General features: G+C 43.7%; 1 protein-coding gene across 1 annotated transcript in view; it reads right to left on the reverse strand.

The window, feature by feature from the left end:
* LOC142208489 (transmembrane channel-like protein 2-B) overlaps window positions 1–26,280 on the reverse strand; it is a 62,126-nt gene that overhangs the window by 15,635 nt on the left and 20,211 nt on the right. The window contains exons 3-11 of the mRNA XM_075277073.1: window positions 18,895–19,258; window positions 15,688–15,837; window positions 11,896–11,986; window positions 10,497–10,578; window positions 9,617–9,723; window positions 6,515–6,613; window positions 4,404–4,546; window positions 1,149–1,296; window positions 468–656 (exon numbers count right to left, since the gene is read on the reverse strand). Of these exons, the coding sequence (XP_075133174.1) occupies window positions 468–656; window positions 1,149–1,296; window positions 4,404–4,546; window positions 6,515–6,613; window positions 9,617–9,723; window positions 10,497–10,578; window positions 11,896–11,986; window positions 15,688–15,837; window positions 18,895–19,258 (1,373 nt within the window). The remainder of the gene's footprint in view (window positions 1–467; window positions 657–1,148; window positions 1,297–4,403; window positions 4,547–6,514; window positions 6,614–9,616; window positions 9,724–10,496; window positions 10,579–11,895; window positions 11,987–15,687; window positions 15,838–18,894; window positions 19,259–26,280) is intronic.

Raw genomic sequence — 26,280 nt, forward strand, 5'->3', positions numbered from 1 at the left:
CTGTGATCATCATGGACAGCACTACACCCTGCTCATTTGTAGGTAGTGTGCTATCTGTGCTTGATCTGCTCTGTGGTTGATCCATTTTTCACATGGAAAACAGATCAATTTTTCCTTTTTTACAGTTCCTATACATTTCTAAGTCCCTGGGATGTGAAAAATGATTGACATGGATGTTTTTTTTCATAGTCCAACAGACTTTCATCGGTATGATGCATCTGTGATGGATTAGCATCAGAGCAAAAACTATCATGTTGTTTTTTTCAGGTCAGTGAAAAAAAATGGATGTCTGAATTAAAGTGAATTGATACGTATGCTGTCCACAAAAAATTAGAATAGCATACATGAAATATGGACATGGAAATAAGGACTTACTCCATCTTTGTCTTTGCTATTTCACATCTGATCTTAAGGTGCCAGGGTAGAATTTGGAGTCTTCCTGAAAAAAGCCATGAAATTAGGCATACCTCATTATTCTGATACCAACTGGGGTTGTCCAGCTTTTTGAACTCCTGCGATCGCTTTACAACAAAATAAATAAGATATCCACTTCCTCCAAGACAAATGGTGATCAACACATTTGCTAAAACAATTAGAAATCTTCTTAGATGAATATTTTCTTCCTTAGTGTTCTCCTGTTCATCCACAATAGATTCCTGATGGTAAAATAGAGTAAATATATTATTTATATGTGTATACTGAATTCCTGTTTTTTTCAAGGTTTCCTAAAATTACGGCAAACCCACATTTTGTTGCAGATTTTGTTGCAGTTTTTTGAGCCAAAGCCAGGAGTGAATAGCAGAAGGGAGAAGTATAAAACCTTCCTTTATATCTCCCCCAGTCCTGTTGAAGCCACATTCACACATTACAGAAATTATATTGTTCAATTTTCCCAATAAGGGTCCATTCACACGGAGTAAACGCGCGCTCATTTTGGCAAAATACACGTGTTTACTCCATGTGAATGGACCCTTAGTGTAAATCACTGCGGGAAAACCTGCAATGCGTTTCCGCCACAGTTTTTCTTGCAGTGCTTTATGACTGTGACCTGCTACAAGGGACCTTAGCCTAAAACTGTGATACATAAATACAGTTTTAGAATACAAAATATTTCTACCCGTTTCAGAATTAAAAAGTAAAATAGATACCTTAAAGCTTGTTGTGATTGATGCAAATTTGTTGTCTGCGGTTTCAGGGTTGCCAATAAGATAATCCCAACTAGTAAACATTTTCCAGCTGAATACAAAGTTATCATCATCTCCGTCTCCTGTGGTTTCATTTATATTCTTGGCCATTCTATGCATTAATGGAAATTTACAAAAGTATGTTTAAATGTATGTTAAAATGGTATAGTAAAATCAGGAGCACTTTCCCCTCCCCCACCAAGAGCCCGATTAGAAAACCACTAGAAATAAGGCTAGTTGCAGACAACCAAGGCCGAGCTCAGTGTGCTATCTGTGTTTTTCCAGGATAGCACACTGACCCATTCATTTCTGTTGGCCCATACATATGACCATGAATTACACAGTCACGTTTGTGAGTCCACATTCCGGGCCACAAACTATGGAACAGGTCCTATTCCTGTCTGATTTTGCAGCCCTGCTTGCACAGACACACAATGCAAAGATTGAGTAAACTTCTCTCCTTTTTATCTGATTTCAGGTGTGATAATCACATTGCCCACACCTGTTACTTGCCACAGATGAGTTATTTTGAGAAGATGCCAACAATTTTGTCTATTCTATTTTTGGAATTTTGTGTGAAAACAATATATGCAAAGGAAATAAACATGTGTATAGCAAAACATATGTCATTGCAATAATTTTCTGGCATAAATACTTAATTTTCTGGAAAGATGTCAGGGTTGTCAACATTTACGGCTATGACTATATACTTTATTATCTTATGTAACTTCCTTTTTATCATAAAAAAGGATGTAACATTCTCCTTAGCAACCCTGTGCCTAAGCTGCGTAAGGTAAGGTAAGTACACACAGGGATTTTTGGTCAGGATTTTGAGGCCGTATCTGCCTCAAAATCCTGACCAAAAAGCCGGACAGAGCTGTTTCTTCCATGAATGAATGCTCATTCATTCATTGGGCCTAATCTGGAGCAGAGTGCACAACTGCAGGGGATGGTCATGTCAAATTTCGCCTTTGGTAATTGCTTCAACTCTACATACTGCATTGAGTACAGGTATACAGACAGAGTCTCTCTGGCAATGCTTAATTAGAACATTGCCTCTATTAAAAGGAAGTTTAATAGGTTAATAAAGTATATTACAAAAATGTTCATCACACACCCCTTGTGTGTGGGAGTTAAATTAAAAGTGCCAGTTATACTTTGTTATATATAGAGAGGTTTCTGATTTGCACATCATATTTATGTGGGGTGTCTATAGTATTCTTGGATCTGTATTTATTCAGTGATTCTTTATTAATTTATAGAGGCCTAGTCCCTGTATTAGTTTATGGGGGTCCACGTGGCAGTCTGTATTAGTTAGGGAGACTTCACACAGAGTTTATGCTCCGCTCATTCTAAACGTAAACTTGTTCAGAATGAGCGGTGTAAAAAACAGATCCCATTGAGTTGAATGGGTGCCGGCTTACAAGCGCTACCCATTGAAATCAATGGGAGGCTTTTTTAGGGTACCTTCACACGATGTAACGTGCAGCGTGATCTGGCACATATACGGTGTGTGAGAGTTTGCACGCCGTAAAAGCTCCCATTGATTTAAATGGGAGTTAGGATCGTATACGCCGCGTTATTTTGCAGCCGTGATTTTGCGCGCAAACTCTCACAAGCCGTATACGTGCCAGATCACGCTGCACATTACATCGTGTGAAGGCACCCTTACCTATTCTTTCAATGTGATACGCGCGTATCACATTGAAAGCAATAGGTAAAAAAGCCTCCCATTGATTTCAATGGGTAGCGCGCGTTTGCCGGCAACCCTTAGAAGTCAATGGGATCTGTTTTAACGCCACTCTCTCTGAACAAGTTTACGTTAAGAATGAGCGGAGCGTAAACTCCATGTGAAGGCTCCCTAAAGGGGTCAGTAAAGTAGTCTGTATTCATTATGGGGTGTACTATATGTCTATTTATGATTCAATTGTCATTTTACATATACTGCACAACTCTGTACACTTCTGTTAGTAATATCTCTAATGTTCCTAACCAAGATTTATCAATTATGAACAAATGTCACTATATGCATTGCAAAGTATTAAAAACAATACCTCCTACAACATTCCAGTATGAAAGCTGTCCCCAAAACACATTTCTAAGCAGAATTCATTAAAAATATAATATTTTTTTTTTACCTAAAGTATATACCGTATTTTTCGGACTATAAGACGCACTTTTTTTCCCCAAAATTTTTGGGGAAAAGAAGGGTGCGTCTTATAGTCTGAAGGTGGCGCCTGGCATCCGCTGTAAGAGAGGCGGAAGCCGGTAAGTGATAGACGCCATTACAAGTGCCGGGGCCTGTGACATCGCTGCGCTCCTCTGCCCCGCATGAAGCCAGCAGCGGCAGGGGCTCCTCCGTCCCCCCGCCACTGGCTTCATGCAGGGGAGAGGATCGTAGCGATGTCTCAGGCCCCGGCGTCTATCCCTCCCCGGCATCCGCCTCTCTAGTACAGCGGATGCCGGGTCAGTATCCGTGGCCCCTTCTCCCCCGGGGCCGGTCCCCACCGGCCCCGTACCTGTAGAGTTGCAGGCCGGTTCCTGCGCGGCGATATCGCAGGAGCCGACCTGTTCGGGTGACAGCCGGGAGCCTAATGAGGCTCCCAGGCCTGTCACTGCTGTATTAGTATTGCGGCTGGGTCTATGACCAGCCGTAATACTAATAGACAGAATGTCCCATAGACGGCAATACAGTTGTATTGCCGTCTATGGGACTTGCGATCAAGTGACCGCAGGCTCAAGCCCCGGGGGGGGGGGGAATAAAATAGTAAAAAAAAAAAAAAAAAGCTTTAAAAATATGAAATAAATAAAAGTTCTAAATCACCTTCTCTTTTTTTTCAATACAAGGTGATCTAAGCAATAGATATCCCCCAAAATGGTATAACTAAAAAGTACAGCTGGCCCCGCAAAAAAAACGCTCTATGCATCCCCGTACAGCTGCAGGGTCACCTGTCAATGTGGCCTTGCAGCTGTTGCAAAACTACAACTCCCATATATTAAATATTTTACCAGTTTTTGCTTCAAAATTTTTTTTCCCTATTTTCCTCCTCTAAAACCTAGGTGCGTCTTATAGTCCGAAAAATACGGTACATCTTTATATGTCCCTCTCAAGAAACTGGCCAAAATAAATAAAGCATATGATATAATATTGATACCTATAACTGAATTATTTCTATCCATTATTAGAGGTGTCATCATAGAAACAAAAGAAGTACTTACGTGCGTATTACAACTATTATGCTATATCCAAAGACACCAAATCCACATAGAAAATATGCCAATGGAAGCCTGTATTGCAGGAATCCAATTGTCCTTAGATTATTGTAATAACCATAAAAGAGAAGTGAATACTTTAAAGCCCCCTGTAAAATATAAGGTCTATGTTAAAGTACCTGAAATCACCTTAAAGTCACACCCATGACAACCTAAACAACAGTGATATGTTCTTTTCTAACAACAACAACACTGCAAGATGGCCTGACATTTCACTTTAGAATACTTTGAAATACAATGGCATTTATGGTGGACTCAAAGACTGCAAAGTGCTTTGATCCTGTAGTTGCAAAACAAGCCCAAATCATTACCTAGCAATTACCACCATACTTAAAGAGGACCTTCTATGTCCTCATGCATATGCGGTTTTATATACTGCTAGAATGCCGACAGTGCGCTGAATACAGTGCACAGTCGGCTTACATGATATGTGGGCCGTTAATTTTGGCACCAATCTCTCCTCACTGTCAGAGGGGCATTTCAGACAGTTAGCATCATCGCTGGGTTGAGATGAGTGCCCCCCCCCCCGACAGTACTCTAAGATAGCCTTGTACTGTCAGAAGGGACATTCCTTACCACCCAGCGATGACGCTGAGCTCTGAGGAATGCCCAGCCCATACAAGTCTATGGAAGTGTACTTCCCACTGTCAAGAATGCCCTTATGACAGTGGGAAGAGATTGGTGCCAAAATTAACAGCACCGATATCTCCAGCCTTGGGGCACATAACAGAAAAGCTGACAGTGCGCTGAATTCAGCATACTGTCGACTTTCTATTGGTATAGAAAGCCGCATATGCGTGATGGCATGAAAGGTCCTCTTTAAAGGGGTTGTCCAGGACATTTTTTCAATTAGGCTGGGGAGGTGATAAAATATATATATATATATATATATATATATATATATATATATATATATATATATATATATTACATACTCTTCGGTCCTCCAATGCCTTCAGTACTCCAATGTCTCTCAGCATGATCCGGTTATTCTGCTCTGCTGCTTTCTTCTGGAGAATGTCCAAATCAGACCGATTAGGATCAGAAGCCTAAGGAAAGGGACACAGGACATCACAGTGCGGTGGGGACTTCCAGCATAACCGGACAGCAGAGCAGCAGGACCAGACCGTGTTGGGAGATAGGTATGTTGTTTTTTGGGTTTTTTAGGTTTTTTTTTTAAAAAAAAACTTTCACTTTCCCCAATCTAATAGGATTTTTTTATACTGGACAACCTCTTTAACAGTTCACAGTAACACTTCCTCTCAAGTTTCTCAAAATTTCTACGTAATACAGACAATCTGAAATTATGTTTTTACTTAGATTGAATGGGTTCATCATAATCACCTGAAATTTTCAAGGAAACAAAACTTTTGCAAAAAAAAAAAATTGTTGTCCAGTGTTAACAACAACTGGCTGCTACTTACCCTCTAATTTCCTATAGAAGCCTTAAGGGTGTACTTAATTTATCACACACTGCTTCTGTAGATGAAGTGAACTGGGGGCAGAGAAGGGGAGACATGAAGCTGGGGGCAGAGATGGAGGGAGAAGAAACTGAGAGCAGAGATGGGGGGGACAAGAAACTGGGGGCAGAGATGGGGGGACAAGATAATGGGGGCAGAGATGGGGGGACAAGATACTGGGGCCAGAGATGGGGGGAGGGAGAAACTGAGGCCAGATGAAGTGGACTGGGGGCAGAGAAGAGGGGACATGAAGCTGGGGGCAGAGATGGGGGGAGAACAAACTGGGAGCAGAAATGGAGGGGACATGAAGCTGGAGGCACAGATGGGGGGGACAAGACACTGGTGGCAGAGATAGGGGGACAAGAAATATAAGCGGCGCCACCGCCAACCCGCAGATGAAGTCGCAGGTAACTGCTAATATATATATATATATATATATATATATATATATATATATAACTATAGCAGTAATGTAATTTAAGCTTGAGAAAACACTTGTATATGTTTAGCACCCTCAACAGAGTACTATATATATATATATATATATATATATATATATATATATATATATATATATATATATAATGTTTTCTTTACCCCAAATTCACTGAGGACACCGTAACTCATTGCGCTTGCTTGTTCATCTCTTGGTATTGTCTTTCTAGGAATACTTCCAGCAGGCAGTCCCAACAACAGCTATGGCAAAGATTAAAATGATTATCAAAACAAGTGGTATTTAGCCAACATGTTATTAAAATTAAGATTATATGTATTACACTAAGGCCCCATATTTGATAAATGCTGTGTTTTTGACTGATTGGCTGGTTTGCTGTGTGAGGCCTTAGCCTTAAGGTTAGGGGCCCCACGTGGCTTAAATTTACAGTCCCTGCAAAGTCCCATCCATACATTGCAGAAAAATACACACAGCAATTTCCAAAATGTGGCATTTTCGGAAATTACACATGTCAATTATACCTACAGAAATGTCGTCAGTTTGCCTATAGGTATAATTGAAGCAGAAAGTCCACATAGTAAACTTCTGTGGACTTTCTATGAAAATCGCTGTTGGAAAAACGTGAAGCAATTCTGCCCAGGTTTTTCCCGCAACGTTTTCTCAATGCAGCCCGCTAACGTGCGGCCTTAGGGTTAATGGATATTTTCCATGTTATGCCAATAATCACTATAAAAGTTAGGGTCCATTCACACGGAGGAAAATGATAAGGAATTTGGTGTGGAATTTCAGCGCTGAAAAAAGCCTCCAGTTGACTTCAATGGGTTCCTTTTTCTGTCATGTGAATAGTCTCCATTCAAATACCACAGTTGTTAAAAAAAGGACCATCGCACGTCTGATTTTCACTGTCGTGAATGTAGGCTATAACTCTAGCACTGCACAGTGAGGCATTTCTAAATACACCATTTGCATGTCCATGTGGCTGGAAATGATGTATTTCAAACTTGTCCCTGGTGTCCGTCTGTCACGAATCCCCCCTTAATAGCAGAAAAAACAATTGGGAACGGTTTGAAAACGGTCCATTTAAAAACCTATCCACTTCAATGAATCAGCTTTTTTTGGACAGACACAAAGTCAGATATGCAGATTCATTGCCTCCCTAAAAATTGGAATAAAAAAATTATCACATTTTCCCCAACATGGTATCGTACACATTGTCCTGCAAAAAAAGATACCTTATACAGCTCCATACACCGAAATTTTAAAAAAAGTTATAGATGTCAGAATATGGTGATTTAAAGAAATTTCTTTTCTTCAAAATTTTTGTAAAGTTATTAAAACATGAAAAAACTGTATAAATTTGGTATCACCGTTGTCGTACGAATCCGGAGAATAAAGAAAATGGCCGCTTGCTCAGTATTGTAAGCGGCCATTTTCTCGTGGCCTGTGGGCATGCGCAGTCTACTCTGCCCAAGGCCCAAGGCCTAGAAGTTACAAGCCACCGCTTGAAGAAGAGGATGAAGAGGACGCTGCTGGCGAAAATGGAGGCGGCTCTGGAGAGAGTTCTCTCGCAGCATTGGGGACGCCCCCACTGCTGTTTGAGTGCTGGGGCCTGCCCCCAGTGCTGCGAGAGATCTCATTTGCATACCGAGAGAAACCGGGATTGTAGGCAAACGGCAGCGCGGAGAAGACGACGAAAGGTAGGAGACATTGTGTGTGAGTGATAGGTAGCAGAATTGTGTGTGAGTGATAGGATCCCTTTAATAAATTATAACAAAAATCACTGAATTACTATATTGTACAGTCAACAAGATATTTCTGACTATAAGACACACCCCAGGTTCAGACAAGAAATATTAGGAAAAGGAATAATTTAATGGTGCTGCAATTCACCAGAACCTCCACTCTACAGTGGACAGGGCTGCTGCTCTGACCCTATTACGTAAGAAAGAGTGACGCTGCACATACCACCCAACCACTAGTAGCTTCTGGCATCCCGAGGCTGCTAGAACAGATGAACTGTGCGGGGGCCAGGTGTTGGACCCTAATAGATCCAGTGTAAAGATCATCAGTATAAAAATTTGATTTTGGGCCAAAACCCATTAAAATTTTTACCCTCACAGTAAGTATTTATTCTGCTCCCTTGTGATGCCATGCAATGTTTTTCAGGAAAGTTGACTACTGCAGTGCCCTATCTCCCAAGGTTTTGTGCCCTATCTCCCAAGGTGCTGCCTCAGGACATACGCTATGGTTGTGTTTCTCACACAGTCCTCTGCATGGCAGGATATATACATCAATACTGCCAAACTTGTACAAACTTATAAATCTGTCATATGGACCTTCATAAATATGTGTCACTTTCTGACACGCCAAAATTCTGGTTCACTTCCCCGTATGCTAACATCCCAGCTCAATTTTCCATTGTGCCAAAAAATCTCTTCCCATTGCCCTTGAACCAAAAGTTTGTCTCAATTGACTCTTCAACTAAGTTTACACCATTTTAATCTTATTATACTTTAGAAGTTCTGTGCAATATTCATACTTTTCTGTCTCATGAATGTGTCATACAGTTTTAAACCTCGCCAATACCGGTGCACATTTTTCAAGTGTCGAGCCAGTCATATGTTTCTGTTCTTTTTGACATACCCAGTTTATAAATGAGTTGTAAATGCCGTGCATCACAAATTTTGGCGTAAACGTATATCTTTAAGAAATCAGTCTGGATGGGGTTGACTTTAGACCCCCTGACTTTGAACTCTGAACACAGAGACTGTTAGCAAGTTTTCTCTTGTTAAAAGGGGTATCTTATAGTCTGAAATATTTGGTAATTGTAGGGAATTTTAAACATAACTTTTATTACGTGTTTGTATAAAAACTACTATTGTGTCACTCACCAATGTGTGAAAAAAAAATGATTCAAATATGATGAGATACTTGGTAGACCCAATGCAAGATGTATTGAACATCCACTGGGGTGGGCTACTAACTTACTAGTTATATAGCCAACTACTATCTTGAACGATTTGTCAGTACCAAATCCCAAAAGTTTTAGATATGAAGGAATTCAAAACTTTTGAAAAATTTGGTGCAAATTGACACATCGCTGGTTTCTGATACTTTTTATTGTTTTGTTTAAATTTTTTTAACATTTCATAGAACATCTATCACATATTTCCAGAGAATACCACTAGGAGATTATCTAGTAACTAAATATAGTAGAAATTTCCTGAATTTATTTAGTACATTACCTCAGGAATGACAACCAATCCAAGCACCAAGCATAAGAGAACTAAATTAACGCCATATAGCCACCTAAGAAATATGAAATAAGATGCCACAGACGACCCGAAGTGACCTTTAATTTAAAAAGAAATATTAATATTGATATTGACTATATAACATCACAAATGATAATAAAGCATTACTTTATAGATCTAGATAGCTACTTCGTTCACACTGTTTTCATCCCCATAGTGAGACTGCAAGTGTCAAGGGGTTTCCATGTCTGCCAAGAAGCCAATCAATAAACTCTTATCTTCATTGACCTAATACACATAGGCAGTAATGTATGATATACTGCAATACATAAGAAATGTAGGCAATATGTAGTCCAGAATTAGATATATTCCAGACCATATTTCCCCATGTACACAGGCCTTATATTAACGCAGGGTACTAACACAATAATTCCAACTGATGTAAAGTAGTTGCATATTTTAGATGTTTTTTGGACTAGTGCCATATCAACCACTGTTTGCTCTGCACACCCATAGTAGTCAATGACATACTGTTGCAGGTAAGGCCTCAGTTTTACCTGCAACAGTGGGTGTGTTCATCGGACACCTCAAGTGGGCAGGATTTGGATGCAGCAATGACTCCATAGTGTGTCCTCACCCTTAACAATTTTCTTAGTTGCTTCTGATAGATGTCAGCTGACATGTAACAACAGATGTACATTTCACATAAAAAATATAATGTGTGCGTGTGGGATAACTGCGATATTATATTATCTAGGAACTTAAAAAAGGGACATGTGTAAGAATAAAATAAGAGAACTGAAAAAAATAATGGTAGACAACATTTTTATAGATGTAAGGGATTATGAAGAAATAGAATCATTCAACTTACTTTCAATTTCTTTTATCTTCATTTCCCATGGTATGCAGGCCGTTTTAAAATTTTCAAAATCTCTTTTAAACTTCATCCATTTCTGTTAATCAATACATTATATATTAATATCTTACAATATAGTCAACATTTTTTTAAAGTGCAACTGTAATGTCAAAATAATATGCGATGTATGTGTACAAAAGAATGGGGTAGGCAAGATATGGTTATAATAATAATAATAAAAAAATTTATTTATATAGCGCCAACATATTCCGCAGCGCTGTACAATTTGTAGGGTTCAGATACAGACAGATACAAAACAAAGAACATCATTTCACACAATGGGACTGAGGGCCCTGCTCGCAAGAGCTTACAATCTATGAGATGGGATGGTTATAGATGGGAGTAAAATATAGATAATACTTACAATATATATATAGATACATATATATGTTACAACCAAAACAATCAGAGATATTGGTTATAACTAAAGAAAACTCAGCATAGGCTCAGTGGGCAATGTAATAGTGAAAGTGAGGCTATGATGGGCATATTGATTTATTATTATCTAAGTAGGCCAGAGAATCATGAGGACTAGTTAGGGAATACTCTGATGGTGGCTGGGGTGAAACTTGTTGGGTTTTTTATAAATCCATGGTTCCCAGATTTTTGCAAATGTGTAATGTAACCTAGTTTCCCAGCTGTCCAATTCCTACATTCAAAAGATCTGATCAATTTTGAAGATCCATAGATTAGTATACAGAAATCTTTGCTCAGCCGTTTCAGGGGAAAGGAGTTTGACGGCTTGGAGTAGGTGAGTAGGCAGGTCTTTCTTTGAGGGAACCCATAAAGGGAGGGACTAACAGCTCGAGTAAATAGGTGAAGGCTTCAGCAGAACTTATGATAAGCATTAACAGGTCATTTGCAAAGGCTGTATTGAGGTACACAGTATTCCCCATTCTTAGGCCCGAAGTAAGGTTTCCATAAACAAAATGAAAAGGGTGGGTGATAGGGGGCAGCCCTGTCTGGTTCCATTTGAGTTGGAGAAGGGGAGGGGGAGAAGTTCATTGATTCTAATCCTAGCACTGGGTTTCCTCTGTGTTAGAGCCACACAGATCTTCAGTTGATAAGTTATCTTATGGAAAAACCTTTTTAACTGCAAGCTCATATAAGACAGAAGGTAATATTTTATAAACCATCAACCAACATGAGATATGTACACACCATTGTGAAATATCATATACAACAACCATCCATTCAACCCTTTCCAGCTATCTGCCTTAGTACGGTGCCGGGTCTTTAAATACAGTACGGATTGTAACATTTCCCATTCTGTAATTTCCCACAACATACACTGCAAAGGATTCCCTGTTGTTTACAATAAGCAAAGATATAGTTACATTTAATGTGACATTACCTTAGCCATCATAATTTTATAGGCATAGAGTTTTCTTCCTTTTCCACGTCCTAGAGCACCTTCAAATCTTTCCACAAAGTCTTGGGCTTCCCTGACCACATGAATAAGAATTGCAGAATTTATTGATACACATAGGTTCTGACAAATGAATCAGTAAGAAACAAGTCTAATAAAACATCATAGTTCTCAAGCTATATATCGTATGCTGCCCTATATCCCCATTTATTTAGAGTATGACCTTTGATCTGTCCCTAATCTTGGCTCTGTTAAAAACCTCGCTGTTGCTGGCTACTTGCCTGAATCTGACAGACACTCCACTTGACAGGTTTGAAACTCCCAACTCTTTGCTCATTTATCTATGATTGTTATTGCCTCCTATCATCTTGTCTTTATTGCTTCCAACCTAGACAGGCGGTTCTCAATCTTCAGTACATGTCCCCAGTGGAACATGCTGCAACTGAGAACCTTGAGAAGAGAAGGAAGAACAAGAAGAAAAACTGAAGACTACCCTCTTCTCAGCTGACCCCAGAGCTGAGAAGACAGTAGCATAGCCATGAATGAATCCAACTCACCGCTCTCTGTAGGTATCCTATAACCACAATGCACTTTTCAGGTTATTCTCCCAGTTCCACCGCTCTTCTTCCCCTCTTTTGAGGTCCATGCTATCAGACTTTTCCACCCTTTCTAACTGCAAGTAGCTGCCATCTACTGTCCCCCTGGCTCACCCTACCAGTTCTTAGATCAGTTTGCTTCATGGATTCTCTATTTCCTATCATGTGAAATTCCTACCCTCATTATGGGTGATTTTAACCATCATTTTGGGGTCATTTTCTCATTAACACCCCTCTCTCCACATCAGCACTTCATCTTCTATCACTAACCACATCTATTGGTCTCTCACAGTTCACTATTTCTCCCACATACAAAGATGGTAATATCCTTGATCTGATCTTCTTATGGCTTTGTTCTGTCTCTGACTTCACTAGCGCTCTCTGGCCACAACCTTCTTTCCTTTACTATCAAAGGATTTTGACCTTCGCAAGACACCTCAACCTACCGCACATAAAGGATTCTACGTGCTGTAAACCCATAACATCTCTCAGACACATTACAGTCATCACTGTCTCCCATCTCTTCTCTTTCTTGTCCTGAATTGGCCACCAAACAGTACAACGAGACTCTCAAAACCACCCTGGTTGAAGTAGCACCCTTTATTGTCTGAAACTCCCGACACAGACACCAGAAATCTTAGCACACTCCTCCAACACGTTTTATTCAGCGGTGCTCAGGATGTGCTGAACATCTGTGGTGAAAATCTAACACATCTGCAGATTTTCTTCACTTCAAGTTTATGCTCAAACTCCGCCCTTCGCCTTGCCAAACAAGCCTACTTCATCACTCTCTTCTCTCGCCAATAACCCTAAATGACTCTTTGACACCTTTCACTCCTTCCTCAAGCTTAAGGTACAGGTACCTGTCACAGACCTCACATCAAGACATGGCCACGTACTTTAAAGACAAAATCGACAACCCCAGGAGATAACTCAATCTCCAAGCAGTATCAGTCCCCTTCTCTCCCTTGCTCCTCATTGTGAACTCTCATTCTTTGATCCAGTAACAGAAGATGTCTTACAGCTCCTTTCTTCTTCTCACCCTACTACTTGTACAAGTGATCCTATACGGTCATACTTCCTCCAGTCTCTGTCGACTGTTGTTACAACTCTTTTCAAGACCCCAGAGTACAATGATTGGGGGCCTCTGATCAACATACTCTGGGGTCTCTTCAATAATAGCAGCATTTGTTGGTGTGTGCCCAACAAATACTCTTGCCGTGGGACCACAGCCTTATTATTAATCCCTGCTCCTGCTCACGGCTGCTTCCCGTTCTGCCCTCCAGGGAACACAGGGTTGCCTTGGGGGGCAGAAGGTGCACTGAGGCACCCTAAGATCCAGCAGGTAACTCACTAAGCCCCCTAAGGTCACGGGCCCCGTAGCAGCTGCTACAGCAGTACTTACACCACTGAATCCAACAGATCAGCTGTTTTAGGTGCCGATGACTCTGGTAATTATTTACATACTGGGAGCTGTAGTGCTCATTAACCATCTCTTTCATAATGGCAGTTATGAGTTACTGCAGCAATGTTCCTTATATTTGAATGGGATACCACTGCAGCACTCATAAACACCAATTTGAAAAGATGGTGAGTGAGGACTGCAGATCCCGACATGTAAACTAGTCCTTATTGAGTCCCAACAGTCAGACCCTCACTAATCTAAAATTAATGACGTAAGGAAAGGCCATCAGTTTAATGACAGTGTATGCTTAGTTTAAAGAGGACCTTTCACCACCTCCATGCTGCTCTACTTTTCCAGCACAATTGGATTTTTTTCTCTAGCCTCCATCATTCCCAAGCAACAAGCACAATTACTTTTAGTGCCTGATGTGTTATTTAAGCTCTGTAATGTCAGAAGGGCAGTATTGGGGGGTGGGGGTGGGGGTGGGGGAGGGGGGTGTAATTCAGAACTCCAATCAGAGGCAGCCAGTATCCGAGCTCAGAATCACACCCCTTGAATGCTTCTGCCTGGCACCACCCTTCTGACAGTATCTGAGCCTAAATAGCATGTCAGTCACCACAACTTACACCATTGATTGCTCAGGAACAGTGGAGGCTGGAGAAAAAAAAACTTCAACAGTGCCAGAATCACTGGGGCAGCACCTATTGAATGGTGTAAAGAAATGGACTTGTTGGAGGAGTACTCTTTAAGTACTGAGGACAGCCAAGTACCCATTACATAATTACATAATTTGGAATGGGAAGTGCTATAGGCAAAATGCATCATGCTGAAAAAGTAGCAAGACTCAAACTATTTCAGACTTGAAATACTGGGGGAGATTTATCAAGTAAATGCGAAAAACTTATTGCATAATTCACACACACAACTGTCTAACATGTCTTGCACCAAATTTATCAATTTTTTAGACACTTTATGTGTACTAAAAGGGGTGTGGCTTAATAGGAAAGAGGTATGACTTCATGGAAGGTGGACGTGACCTACAAGTTGCAACACCTTACACCATAAAAAGGCACCAAAGTTTTGTTAAGTTTTTCTTACATAAAAAAAAATCCAACTAATAGGAAGACAGTGTAAAGATAAACTGAACAGTCTAAGAATGCAACAGCTGTCAGATACCATCAGTCACTTTGATAAATCTGGTGCAGTTTAAGGGTGCGTTCACACGACACGATGTAAAATGGAGCGCAAGCTGGCACGTATACGCGTGTCAGCATTTTGCGTGCTCAAAAAGATCCCATTGATTTCAATGGTAGTTACAAGCGTATACGCCGTGTTATTAATTTGCAAAAAAAAACTAATAAGGACAGTTTCCTTAATTTTTCAGATTTATACATGAACCCCTAGCATATTTCTATTTCTGCACCAAATTTGCATGATGTTTGATAAACCTGATGTTACCACCTAGATTGAGATTACAAAAACTTTTGTAATATTTTTTTTTTTTTTTTAACAGTCACAGTTAATAAATCTGAAGCTCAGAAAAACAGCCTAAACCATGTCCATTCTCCCACCCACTTTTCAAAGGTGAAGCGAGTGGTGTAAAAATGCAAATACAAGTCGCATTATTTTTGCACAAATTAACTGAAAAAGTCACAAATCCTCAGAATTCTGTATCGCAGGGCTTGATAAATTCCTACCACTGTGTACTGTAAATATTAATACTGCAGTGTTAAATAATATCTTATAAGTTGAAAGTTGACTAAGCCTATATCATACTTCAGTAAAAGTAGCTTCTTTGACATTCTCCAAGGTTTACTTCGGATACTGGATACTAATTTTTTCTTATCTTCAACTTGCTTCATTAGCCTTTCTCTTTCACTATCCGATAAACTTTCATCTGAACTTGAGGAGGATGATGACGATGAACTGAAAAAAAGAAATGTAGAGGTTGTTATATATTCTAAAGACACAAAGAATGGTATACCGTATTTTACGGACTATAAGGCGCACTGGACTATAAGCCGCATTGCCCATGAGCGCCTTATAGTCCGTCTCGGTTCATATATAAGGCGCACCGGACTATAAGCCGCAGTCCGGTGCGCATTATATGTTATTGAAAGCGGCGGCAGGCAGACTTTGCCAGCGGCCGCTTAACCCCCCGCGTGCCAGCCGCTTCTATTGGAAGCGCTCGGCAGGCGAGGAGGGGCTCTATCAGCAAAATCATGCTGATAGAGCCCAACCGTAAATGTTAGATTAAACTACCCCCCCCCCCCCCCCCGTTTTAAAATAAAAGCCTGAAACAGAATGTGAAACTTACCGAGCGGTGCAGGGTGGGCGGGCATTCAGGCCTCCTCTTCCTCCGATGTTCCGTCCTCCTCCGGCGCTCGCAAGCTGATAATGGCCAGGGCACATGCGCAGTAGAAGCATTATGATATTGCGCATGCGCCCCGGCCATTATCAGCGAGCGCCGGAGGAGAAGGACGCAACATCGGAGGCAGAGGAGGCCTGAATGCCCGCCCGCCCGCCCTGCACCGCTGGGTAAGTTTCACATTCTGTTTCAGGCCGGCGTGACAGCAGGGCTGCCGGACACTTCCTATTCATTTCTATGGGAGCAGGCATGCGAGCGCTCCCCATAGAAATGAATGGACTGCTTTTTTCCATTCATTTCTATAGGGAGCGCTCGCATGCCGGCTCCCATAGAAATGAATGGGAAGTGTCTGTCCATTCATTTCTATGGGGAGCGCTCGCATGCCTGCTCCCATAAAAATGAATAGGAAGTGTCCGGCAGCCCTGCTGTAACGCCGGCGTGTACGGCTGTGATACACGCCGGCGTTCGGTAGTGTGAATGCACCCTTACGGTGCTTTTTATGTATGTATGGAAGCGGCACGCAGTCTTTGCCGCCGCTTCCATCCATATATAAGCCGCACCGGACTATAAGCCGCACTTACGATTTCTGAGGAAATCGTAGGTTTTTATGTGCGCCTTATAGTCCGGAAAATACGGTAGATAGTTCAAAACTGACAAGGTGTCCTCTATTCACATAAATATTTTTATTTTAGATTTTTCTTTATGTAATACATTAAAAATGGGTTCAGTCAGATTAATGCATTAAGCACTATGGTCTAGTAAACATGGTTTCCTAAGGATCAATTGAAAAAGAGTGGAGAGAATTAAAAATGACCTGTCACCATACATAAAATAGCAAATGTCATAAATCCTTTGACTTGCATGGAGCCCCTTAACAGTTTAGATTTTTTTTTTTTTTTTTTTAAATCCATCCACTCATTCAAAATATATGGCCCCTGGAAGGCTAAATGTAAACAGGCTCTGATTCTCTAAGTGGACGGTAACCTTTTAATATTCCAAAAAGGTTACAGCCCACTTGGAGAATTAGATCTAGATTACATATAAGGTTCCTGAGCCAATATCTTTCATATACCGTATTTTACGGACTATAAGGCGCACTGGACTATAAGCCGCATTGCCCATGAGCGCCTTATAGTCCGTCTCGGTTCATATATAAGGCGCACCGGACTATAAGCCGCAGTCCGGTGCGCATTATATCTTATTGAAAGCGGCGGCAGGCAGACTTTGCCAGCGGCCGCTTAACCCCCCGCGTGCCAGCCGCTTCTATTGGAAGCGCTCGGCAGGCGAGGAGGGGCTCTATCAGCAAAATCATGCTGATAGAGCCCAACCGTAAACGTTAGATTAAACTACCCCCCCCCCCCCCCCCCCGTTTTAAAATAAAAGCCTGAAACAGAATGTGAAACTTACCGAGCGGTGCAGGGTGGGCGGGCATTCAGGCCTCCTCTTCCTCCGATGTTCCGTCCTCCTCCGGCGCTCGCAAGCTGATAATGGCCAGGGCACATGCGCAGTAGAAGCATTATGATATTGCGCATGCGCCCCGGCCATTATCAGCGAGCGCCGGAGGAGAAGGACGCAACATCGGAGGCAGAGGAGGCCTGAATGCCCGCCCGCCCGCCCTGCACCGCTGGGTGAGTTTCACATTCTGTTTCAGGCCGGCGTGACAGCAGGGCTGCCGGACACTTCCTATTCATTTCTATGGGAGCAGGCATGCGAGCGCTCCCCATAGAAATGAATGGACTGCTTTTTTCCATTCATTTCTATAGGGAGCGCTCGCATGCCGGCTCCCATAGAAATGAATGGGAAGTGTCTGTCCATTCATTTCTATGGGGAGCGCTCGCATGCCTGCTCCCATAAAAATGAATAGGAAGTGTCCGGCAGCCCTGCTGTAACGCCGGCGTGTACGGCTGTGATACACGCCGGCGTTCGGTAGTGTGAATGCACCCTTACGGTGCTTTTTATGTATGTATGGAAGCGGCACGCAGTCTTTGCCGCCGCTTCCATCCATATATAAGCCGCACCGGACTATAAGCCGCACTTACGATTTCTGAGGAAATCGTAGGTTTTTATGTGCGCCTTATAGTCCGGAAAATACGGTAAGTGAACGGATTTAAAAGAAATAAAAGCCAAAATTGATCAAATTATGAATGGTGTCATAACCTCTTTAAATTTTAGAGTTGATTCGAATACTAGATTCGAATACCTCGCTCCATAGGAATGCATGTTAGCGGCCAGCACCGCTGACCGACGCTTTACCCCTTGGTGTTCGGCTGCTCCCATGCATTCCTATGGGAGCGAGGTACTCGAAACTCTAGTTTCGAATATTATTTGCTCATCTCTATTAAGTTTTATTGATATTTTATCAATTTTCCTGCTTTAGGCTAAAGCCCCACGTTGCAGAAACGCAGTTTTTTTGGTTGCAGATTTTGTTGCGGTTTTTTGAGCCAAAGCCAGGAGTGGATTGAGCAGAAGCTTCCTAGATATTTCCCATTCCATTTGTAGCCATTCTTGGCTTTGGATCAAAAAACCGCAGCAAAATCTGCAACAAAAAAAGCTGCATTCTCGCAATGTGGGTCCTCAGCCTTACACATTTATAGCTTCATATATGATTTTTATACCTGCTACTTTTTCTTTTCTTTTTCTTATCTCCTGGTTTATTTGTATTTTTTCCTTTGGTCTGAACTGAAGTTTTTTCAATGTTAGTATACTTTTTTGTTGTCTTTGCGTTGTTTTTATTATTGTCCTTTTGCACAACAGTTTTTTTACTTGTATCTGTTTCCTCATCTTCAGACTCAGTTTCGGAATCTTGATCATCTTCTACTCTTCTTCTTCTTGTTGATTTTCTCACAATTCTTTTTCTTTTAGGCAGATTAAAGTCATCATCATCATCATCATCATCTTCACTGTCTTTGTCATCATTTTTATCATATCTTCTTCTCTGATACCGCACTTGCTCTCGGTTTAAATATCTTGATGTGGAGTCTGTAAAAAAAGAAAACATTTTTAAATTAATTAATTTAAAATGTATAAGATGTCTACACATAAAGCCAAAATATTCTTCATTTCATCTTAAAAAATCTTGCTGTTTTAAATTAATAAAGTCACTTCTCTGCATAAATTCCTTAATACTAAATCCTCATGTGGCAATTCGCAGCCAAAAAGCCCTACGGAAAAGATCAAAGTGGAAATGCATCACGATTCCTGTAGTGATTTTCACAGAAAGTCTGCAGCTTTTTCAACTGCGGCCTTTTTGTACCTATTATACCTATATGGAAAATGCCAGCATTTCCATAGATATAACTGACATGCTGCTATTTACAAAAATGCAACAGTTTTGGAAGTCGCAGCATTTCAGCTGCGGATATTTTTCAGTAATGTGTGGATGGGATTAGCCAGAATCCCATCCAATTTGTAGGTAATGTAAATTGCTGCATTGGCAGATGCTTTAGGGTAAGTTTACTTGGTGTTAGTTTCCTGCTATGCAACTTCCTGTGTAGCTGCTGCACTAACTCCCTCGCACTCAGCCTCCTCCTCCTCTCACTCCATTACAAAACTCTCCGACTCACTAACCCTAACCACTCCCACCCTCACTATCTCACTAAGCTTAGCCCCTGCCACTCTCACTGACTGTTTTCATGATATTTCCTGCTGTCAGTAATAGAAAACCTAAGCTGTACATATGTAAGCTGAACATATCTAAAGGCCTAGTCAGGGAAGCACCTAACCTTTCTGCTTCTTGAGGGAAAAAGTGAAATAGTGCCACACCAGTGGGTACCTGGCAGATCTTAAAGGATCCTGTGCTCTTTAAATGCAAGCTTGGCACTGCAGACTCAGCAGTCTTTTTTTATCTCTTTTTTTTTTTTTAAGTGTAGATTGTGAGCCCCATACATTTTTCCCTATCAGTATGTCTTTGGTATATGGGATGGAAATCCATGCAAACATGGGGAGAACATACAAACTCCTTGCAGATGGTTTTATGCCCTTGGCAAGATTTGAACACCAGGACTCCAGTGCTGTAATGCTAACCACTGAGCCACCGTGTGGCCCCTATCTCCTAATTCTTGAGCTTTATCAAATTACAGTGCAGTAGGAAGTTCTGACTATTGTATGTGACGTCAGGTGCAGCTTTCTTTTATGAGGATGAGAGGAGGGGGACATGGTGGACTCTTAAGGGATTTCATGTAGCTGCAGAAAGAGGAGATCTCAGCTAGCAGCTCTTATCTGAACTGCTACCCCTCCGATACTCAATTGGTCCCATGCTAGGTTAGGCCTTGGGCTTAGTCTGGTTTGTAGCTGAGAAGTAAATATAACTACATTCAGGTTCAGGTCTGCTCTATCAGCTAAATACATGAACAAGAGTATTTTTGCAGAGCGTTGTAGAACTTCCAGCAATGAAGTATTCTAATTAGGATCTTAAGAGGATACTGGTTTGGCATGTCAAGTCAGTAAAACAGTATGGATTAGAGATGAGCGAACACTAAAATGTTCGAGGTTCGAAATTCGATTCGAACAGCCGCTCAATGTTCGTGTGTTCGAATGGGTTTCGAACCCCATTATAGTCTATGGGGAACAGATACTCGTTAAGGGGGAAACCCAAATCCGTGTCTGGAGGGTCACCAAGTCCACTATGACACCCCAGGAAATGATGCCAACACCTCTGGAATGACACTGGGACAGCAGGGGAAGCATGTCTGGGGGCATCTAACACACCAAAGACCCTCTATTACCCCAACATCACAGCCTAACAACTACACACTTTACACACTCAATACCACATCTCTGACAGTAGGAAAACACCTTGAAACATGTGTATTTGGCACTTGCAGTGAGGAGAGCTTGTCACCAGCAGTGAATTTGGCCCTTGTAGTAAGTTGAGGTTGGCACCAACATTTGTTTTGAAAATCAGGGTGGATTGAGCCTCTAACCAGCAGAGTTTGGGCAAATTCATGGTGGAGGGAGCCTCTAAACACCCCAGTTTGGGCAAATTCATGGTGGAGGGAGCCTCTAAAAACCCCAGTTTGGACCAATTCATGGTGGAGGGAGCCTCTAACCAGCCCAGTGTGGGCAAATTCATGGTGGAGGGAGCCTCTAAAAAACCCAGTTTGGACCAATTCATGGTGGAGGGAGCCTCTAACCAGCCCAGTTTTGGCAAATTCATGGTGGAGGGAGCCTCTAAAAAACCCAGTTTGGACCAATTCATGGTGGAGGGAGCCTCTAACCAGCCCAGTTTGGGCAAATTCATGGTGGAGGGAGCCTCTAAAAAACCCAGTTTGGACCAATTCATGGTGGAGGGAGCCTCTAACCAGCCCAGTTTGGGCAAATTCATGGTGGAGGGAGCCTCTAAACAGCCCAGTTTGGGCAAATTCATGGTGGAGGGAGCCTCTAAACAGCCCAGTTTGGGCAAATTCATGGTGGAGGGAGCCTCTAACCAGCCCAGTTTGGACCAATTCATGGTGGAGGGAGCCTCTAACCAGCCCAGTTTGGGCAAATTCATGGTGGAGGGAGCCTCTAAACAGCCCAGTTTGGACCAATTCATGGTGGAGGGAGCCTCTAAAAAACCCAGTTTGGACCAATTCATGGTGGAGGGAGCCTCTAAACAGCCCAGTTTGGGCAAATTCATGGTGGAGGGAGCCTCTAACCAGCCCAGTTTGGACCAATTCATGGTGGAGGGAGCCTCTAACCAGCCCAGTTTGGGCAAATTCATGGTGGAGGGAGCCTCTAAACAGCCCAGTTTGGACCAATTAATGGTGGAGGGAGCCTCTAAACAGCCAAGTTTGGACCAATTCATGGTGGAGGGAGCCTCTAAAAACCCCAGTTTGGACCAATTCATGGTGGAGGGAGCCTCTAACCAGCCCAGTTTGGGCAAATTCATGGTGGAGGGAGCCTCTAAACAGCCCAGTTTGGGCAAATTCATGGTGGAGGGAGCCTCTAACCAGCCCAGTTTGGACCAATTAATGGTGGAGGGAGCCGCTAAACAGCCCAGTTTGGACCAATTCATGGTGGAGGGAGCCTCTAAAAACCCCAGTTTGGACCAATTCATGGTGGAGGGAGCCTCTAAAAAACCCAGTTTGGACCAATTCATGGTGGAGGGAGCCTCTAACCAGCCCAGTTTGGACCAATTAATGGTGGAGGGAGCCTCTAAACAGCCAAGTTTGGACCAATTCATGGTGGAGGGAGCCTCTAAAAACCCCAGTTTGGACCAATTCATGGTGGAGGGAGCCTCTAACCAGCCCAGTTTGGGCAAATTCATGGTGGAGGGAGCCTCTAAACAGCCCAGTTTGGGCAAATTCATGGTGGAGGGAGCCTCTAAACAGCCCAGTTTGGGCAAATTCATGGTGGAGGGAGCCTCTAAAAACCCCAGTTTGGACCAATTCATGGTGGAGGGAGCCTCTAAAAACCCCAGTTTGGACCAATTCATGGTGGAGGGAGCCTCTAAAAAACCCAGTTTGGACCAATTCATGGTGGAGGGAGCCTCTAAACAGCCCAGTTTGGGCAAATTCATGGTGGAGGGAGACTCTAAAAACCCCAGTTTGGACCAATTCATGGTGGAGGGAGCCTCTAAAAACCCCAGTTTGGACCAATTCATGGTGGAGGGAGCCTCTAAAAACCCCAGTTTGGACCAATTCATGGTGGAGGGAGCCTCTAAAAAACCCAGTTTGGACCAATTCATGGTGGAGGGAGCCTCTAACCAGCCCAGTTTGGACCAATTCATGGTGGAGGGAGCCTCTAAAAACCCCAGTTTGGACCAATTCATGGTGGAGGGAGCCTCTAAACAGCCCAGTTTGGACCAATTCATGGTGGAGGGAGCCTCTAAAAACCCCAATTTGGACCAATTCATGGTGGAGGGAGCCTCTAACCAGCCCAGTTTGGACCAATTCATGGTGGAGGGAGCCTCTAACCAGCCCAGTTTGGGCAAATTCATGGTGGAGGGAGCCTCTAAAAACCCCAATTTGGACCAATTCATGGTGGAGGGAGCCTCTAAACAGCCCAGTTTTGGCAAATTCATGGTGGAGGGAGCCTCTAAAAACCCCAGTTTGGACCAATTCATGGTGGAGGGAGCCTCTAACCAGCCCAGTTTGGGCAAATTCATGGTGGAGGGAGCCTCTAACCAGCAGAGTTGTGGGAAAGCAGGGTGGAGGGAGCCTCTAACCAGCAGAGTTGGTGGAAATCAGGGTGGAGGGAGCCTCTAACCAGCAGAGTTGGGGGAAATCATGTTGGAGGGAGCCTAGTATTAGCAGAATTGTGCAACGCTTATGGTGGATGAGTATGAGGATGCGGAGGAATTGGAGAGGTTGAGTACAGACATGGAGTTTCATGTTGGGGTGCTTTACACAGGTGGGCACAAAAATGAAGGCTCTATCCAGTGGTGGTTCATTTTTATCAAAGTGAGCCGGTCGGCACTCTCAGCTGACAGACGGGTGCGCTTGTCAGTGATGATGCCACCGGCTGCACTGAACACCCTCTCAGATAGGACGCTGGCGGCAGGACAGGACAGCACCTCCAAGGCATATAGGGCAAGTTCAAGCCACAGGTCCAACTTCGACACCCAATACGTGTAGGGCGCAGAGGGGTCGGAGAGGACAGGGCTGTGGTCGGAAAGGTATTCCCGCAACATGCGCCTATACTTCTCACGCCTGGTGACACTAGGACCCTCCGTGGCGGCACTTTGGCGAGGGGGTGCCATCAAGGTGTCCCAGACCTTAGACAGTGTGCCCCTCGTTTGTGTGGACCGGTGAGAACTTGGTTGCCTACTGGAGGAACTGCCCTCCCTGCCGCCAACGTCACATGCTGGAAACATCTCCATCATATTCTGCACCAATTGCCTGTGGCAAGCATTGATGCGATTGGCCCTCCCCTCTACCGGAATAAAAGACGAGATGTTGTTTTTATACCGGGGGTCAAGGATAGCAAAGATCCAGTACTGGTTGTCCTCCATGATTTTGACAATACGCTTGTCGGTTGTAAAGCACCCCAACATGAACTCAGCCATGTCTGCCACAGTGTTAGTTGGCATGACTCCTCTGGCCCCACCGGAAAGTTCAATCTCCATTTCCTCCTCATCCTCCATGTCTACCCATCCGCGCTGCAACAATGGGACGATTCGAAGTTGCCCGGAAGCCTCCTGTATCACCATCACATCATCGGACAACTCTTCTTCCTCCTCCTCCTCCTCCTCCTCCTCCTCCTCCATTAAATGCAGTGAAGCGGACAGATGTGTGGACCTACTCTCCAGCTGTGACGGATCGGATGCTATCCCTAACTCCTCTGTGTGATCTGAGTTATCCCTGATGTCAATCAGGGATTCTCTCAGAACACACAAGAGCGGGATTGTAAGGCTCACCATCGCATCCTCAGAGCTCACCCTCCTTGTGGACTCCTCAAAGACCCGTAGGATGTCACAAAGGTCTCTCATCCATGGCCACTCATGGATGTGAAACTGAGGCAGCTGACTTTGTGGCACCCTAGGGTTTTGTAGCTGGTATTCCATCAAAGGTCTCTGCTGCTCAACCACTCTATTCAACATCTGAAACGTTGAGTTCCAGCGTGTGGGGACGTCGCACAAAAGCCGGTGTTGTGGCACATGCAGGCGTTGCTGGAGAGATTTTAAGCTAGCAGCGGCTACTGTCGACTTGCGAAAGTGGGCGCACATGCGCCGCACTTTCACCAGTAGCTCTGGAACATTGGGGTAGCTCTTTAGGAAACGTTGCACCACTAGGTTGAAGACGTGGGCCAGGCATGGAACATGTTGGAGTCCGGCAAGCTCCAGAGCTGCTACCAGGTTCCGGCCGTTATCACAAACGACCATGCCTGGGCCCAGGTGCAGCGGCTCAAACCATATTGCCGTCTCATCGAGGAGGGCATCCCTCACCTCGGAGGCAGTGTGCTGTCTGTCCCCCAAGCTGATCAGCTTCAGCACAGCCTGCTGACGTCTACCAACGCCAGTGCTGCAACGTTTCCAACTCGTAGCTGGGGTCAATCTAACAGCGGAGGAGGAGGCGGTGGCGGAGGAGGAGGCGGTGGCGGAGGAGGAGGCGGTAGAGGAGGAGGAGGAGGGGGTGTTCTTCTCGTGTCCCTGCCAGGAATGTTAGGCGGGGAGACGAGGTACACCGGGCCAGTTTGGGAAGCAGTCCCAGCCTCAACTACATTCACCCAGTGTGCCGTCAGTGAAATGTAGCGTCCCTGTCCGCATGCACTTGTCCACGCGTCGGTGGTCAAGTGGACCTTTGTGCAAAGCGCGGAACTAAGGACCCGCCTGATGTTGAGTGACACGTGCTGGTGCAAGGCGGGGACGGCACACCGGGAGAAGTAGTGACGGCTAGGGACGGCATAGCGAGGTGCCGCAGTTGCTATCAGGTCCAGGAAGGCGGGAGTTTCAACAAGCCGGAACGCCAACATCTCCTGGGCCAGCAGTTTAGCGATGTTGGCGTTCAAGGCTTGCGTGTGTGGGTGGTTAGCAGTGTATTTCTGCCGCCGCTCCAATGTCTGAGAGATGGTGGGTTGTTGTAAAGAAACGCCTGATGGTGCCTTTGATGGTGCAGGAGAAGGAGATAAGACAGGACCAGGGGAGGATGAGGTAGAAGTCAACAAAGTGGCGGAGGCAGATGAAGTGGTGTCCTGGCTCGTCCTCTGGAGTGCATCGCCAGCACAGTCAGCAGTGGCAGTGGCAGAGGCAGAGGCAGTGGCAGAGGCAGTGGCAGTGGCGTGAACGGCAGGCGGCCTTTGTCCTGCCGTTGCTGCCTGCCACTGATTCCAGTGCTTGGATTCCAAATGATGGCGCATTGAAGTGGTGGACAGGTTGCTCTTCTCAGAGCCCCTAATCAATTTCGAGAGGCAAATTGTGCAGACAACACTATATCTGTCCTCGGCGCATTCCTTGAAAAAACTCCACACCTTCGAGAAACGTGCCCTCGAGGTGGGAGTTTTTTGGGGCTGGGTACGAACTGGAACATCTTGGGAGATTCCGGGTGTGGCCTGGCTTCGCCTAAGCTGCTGACCTCTGCCTC

The sequence above is a fragment of the Leptodactylus fuscus genome, chromosome 1, assembly GCF_031893055.1.
Source record: "Leptodactylus fuscus isolate aLepFus1 chromosome 1, aLepFus1.hap2, whole genome shotgun sequence".
Lineage (NCBI taxonomy): Eukaryota > Metazoa > Chordata > Amphibia > Anura > Leptodactylidae > Leptodactylus > Leptodactylus fuscus.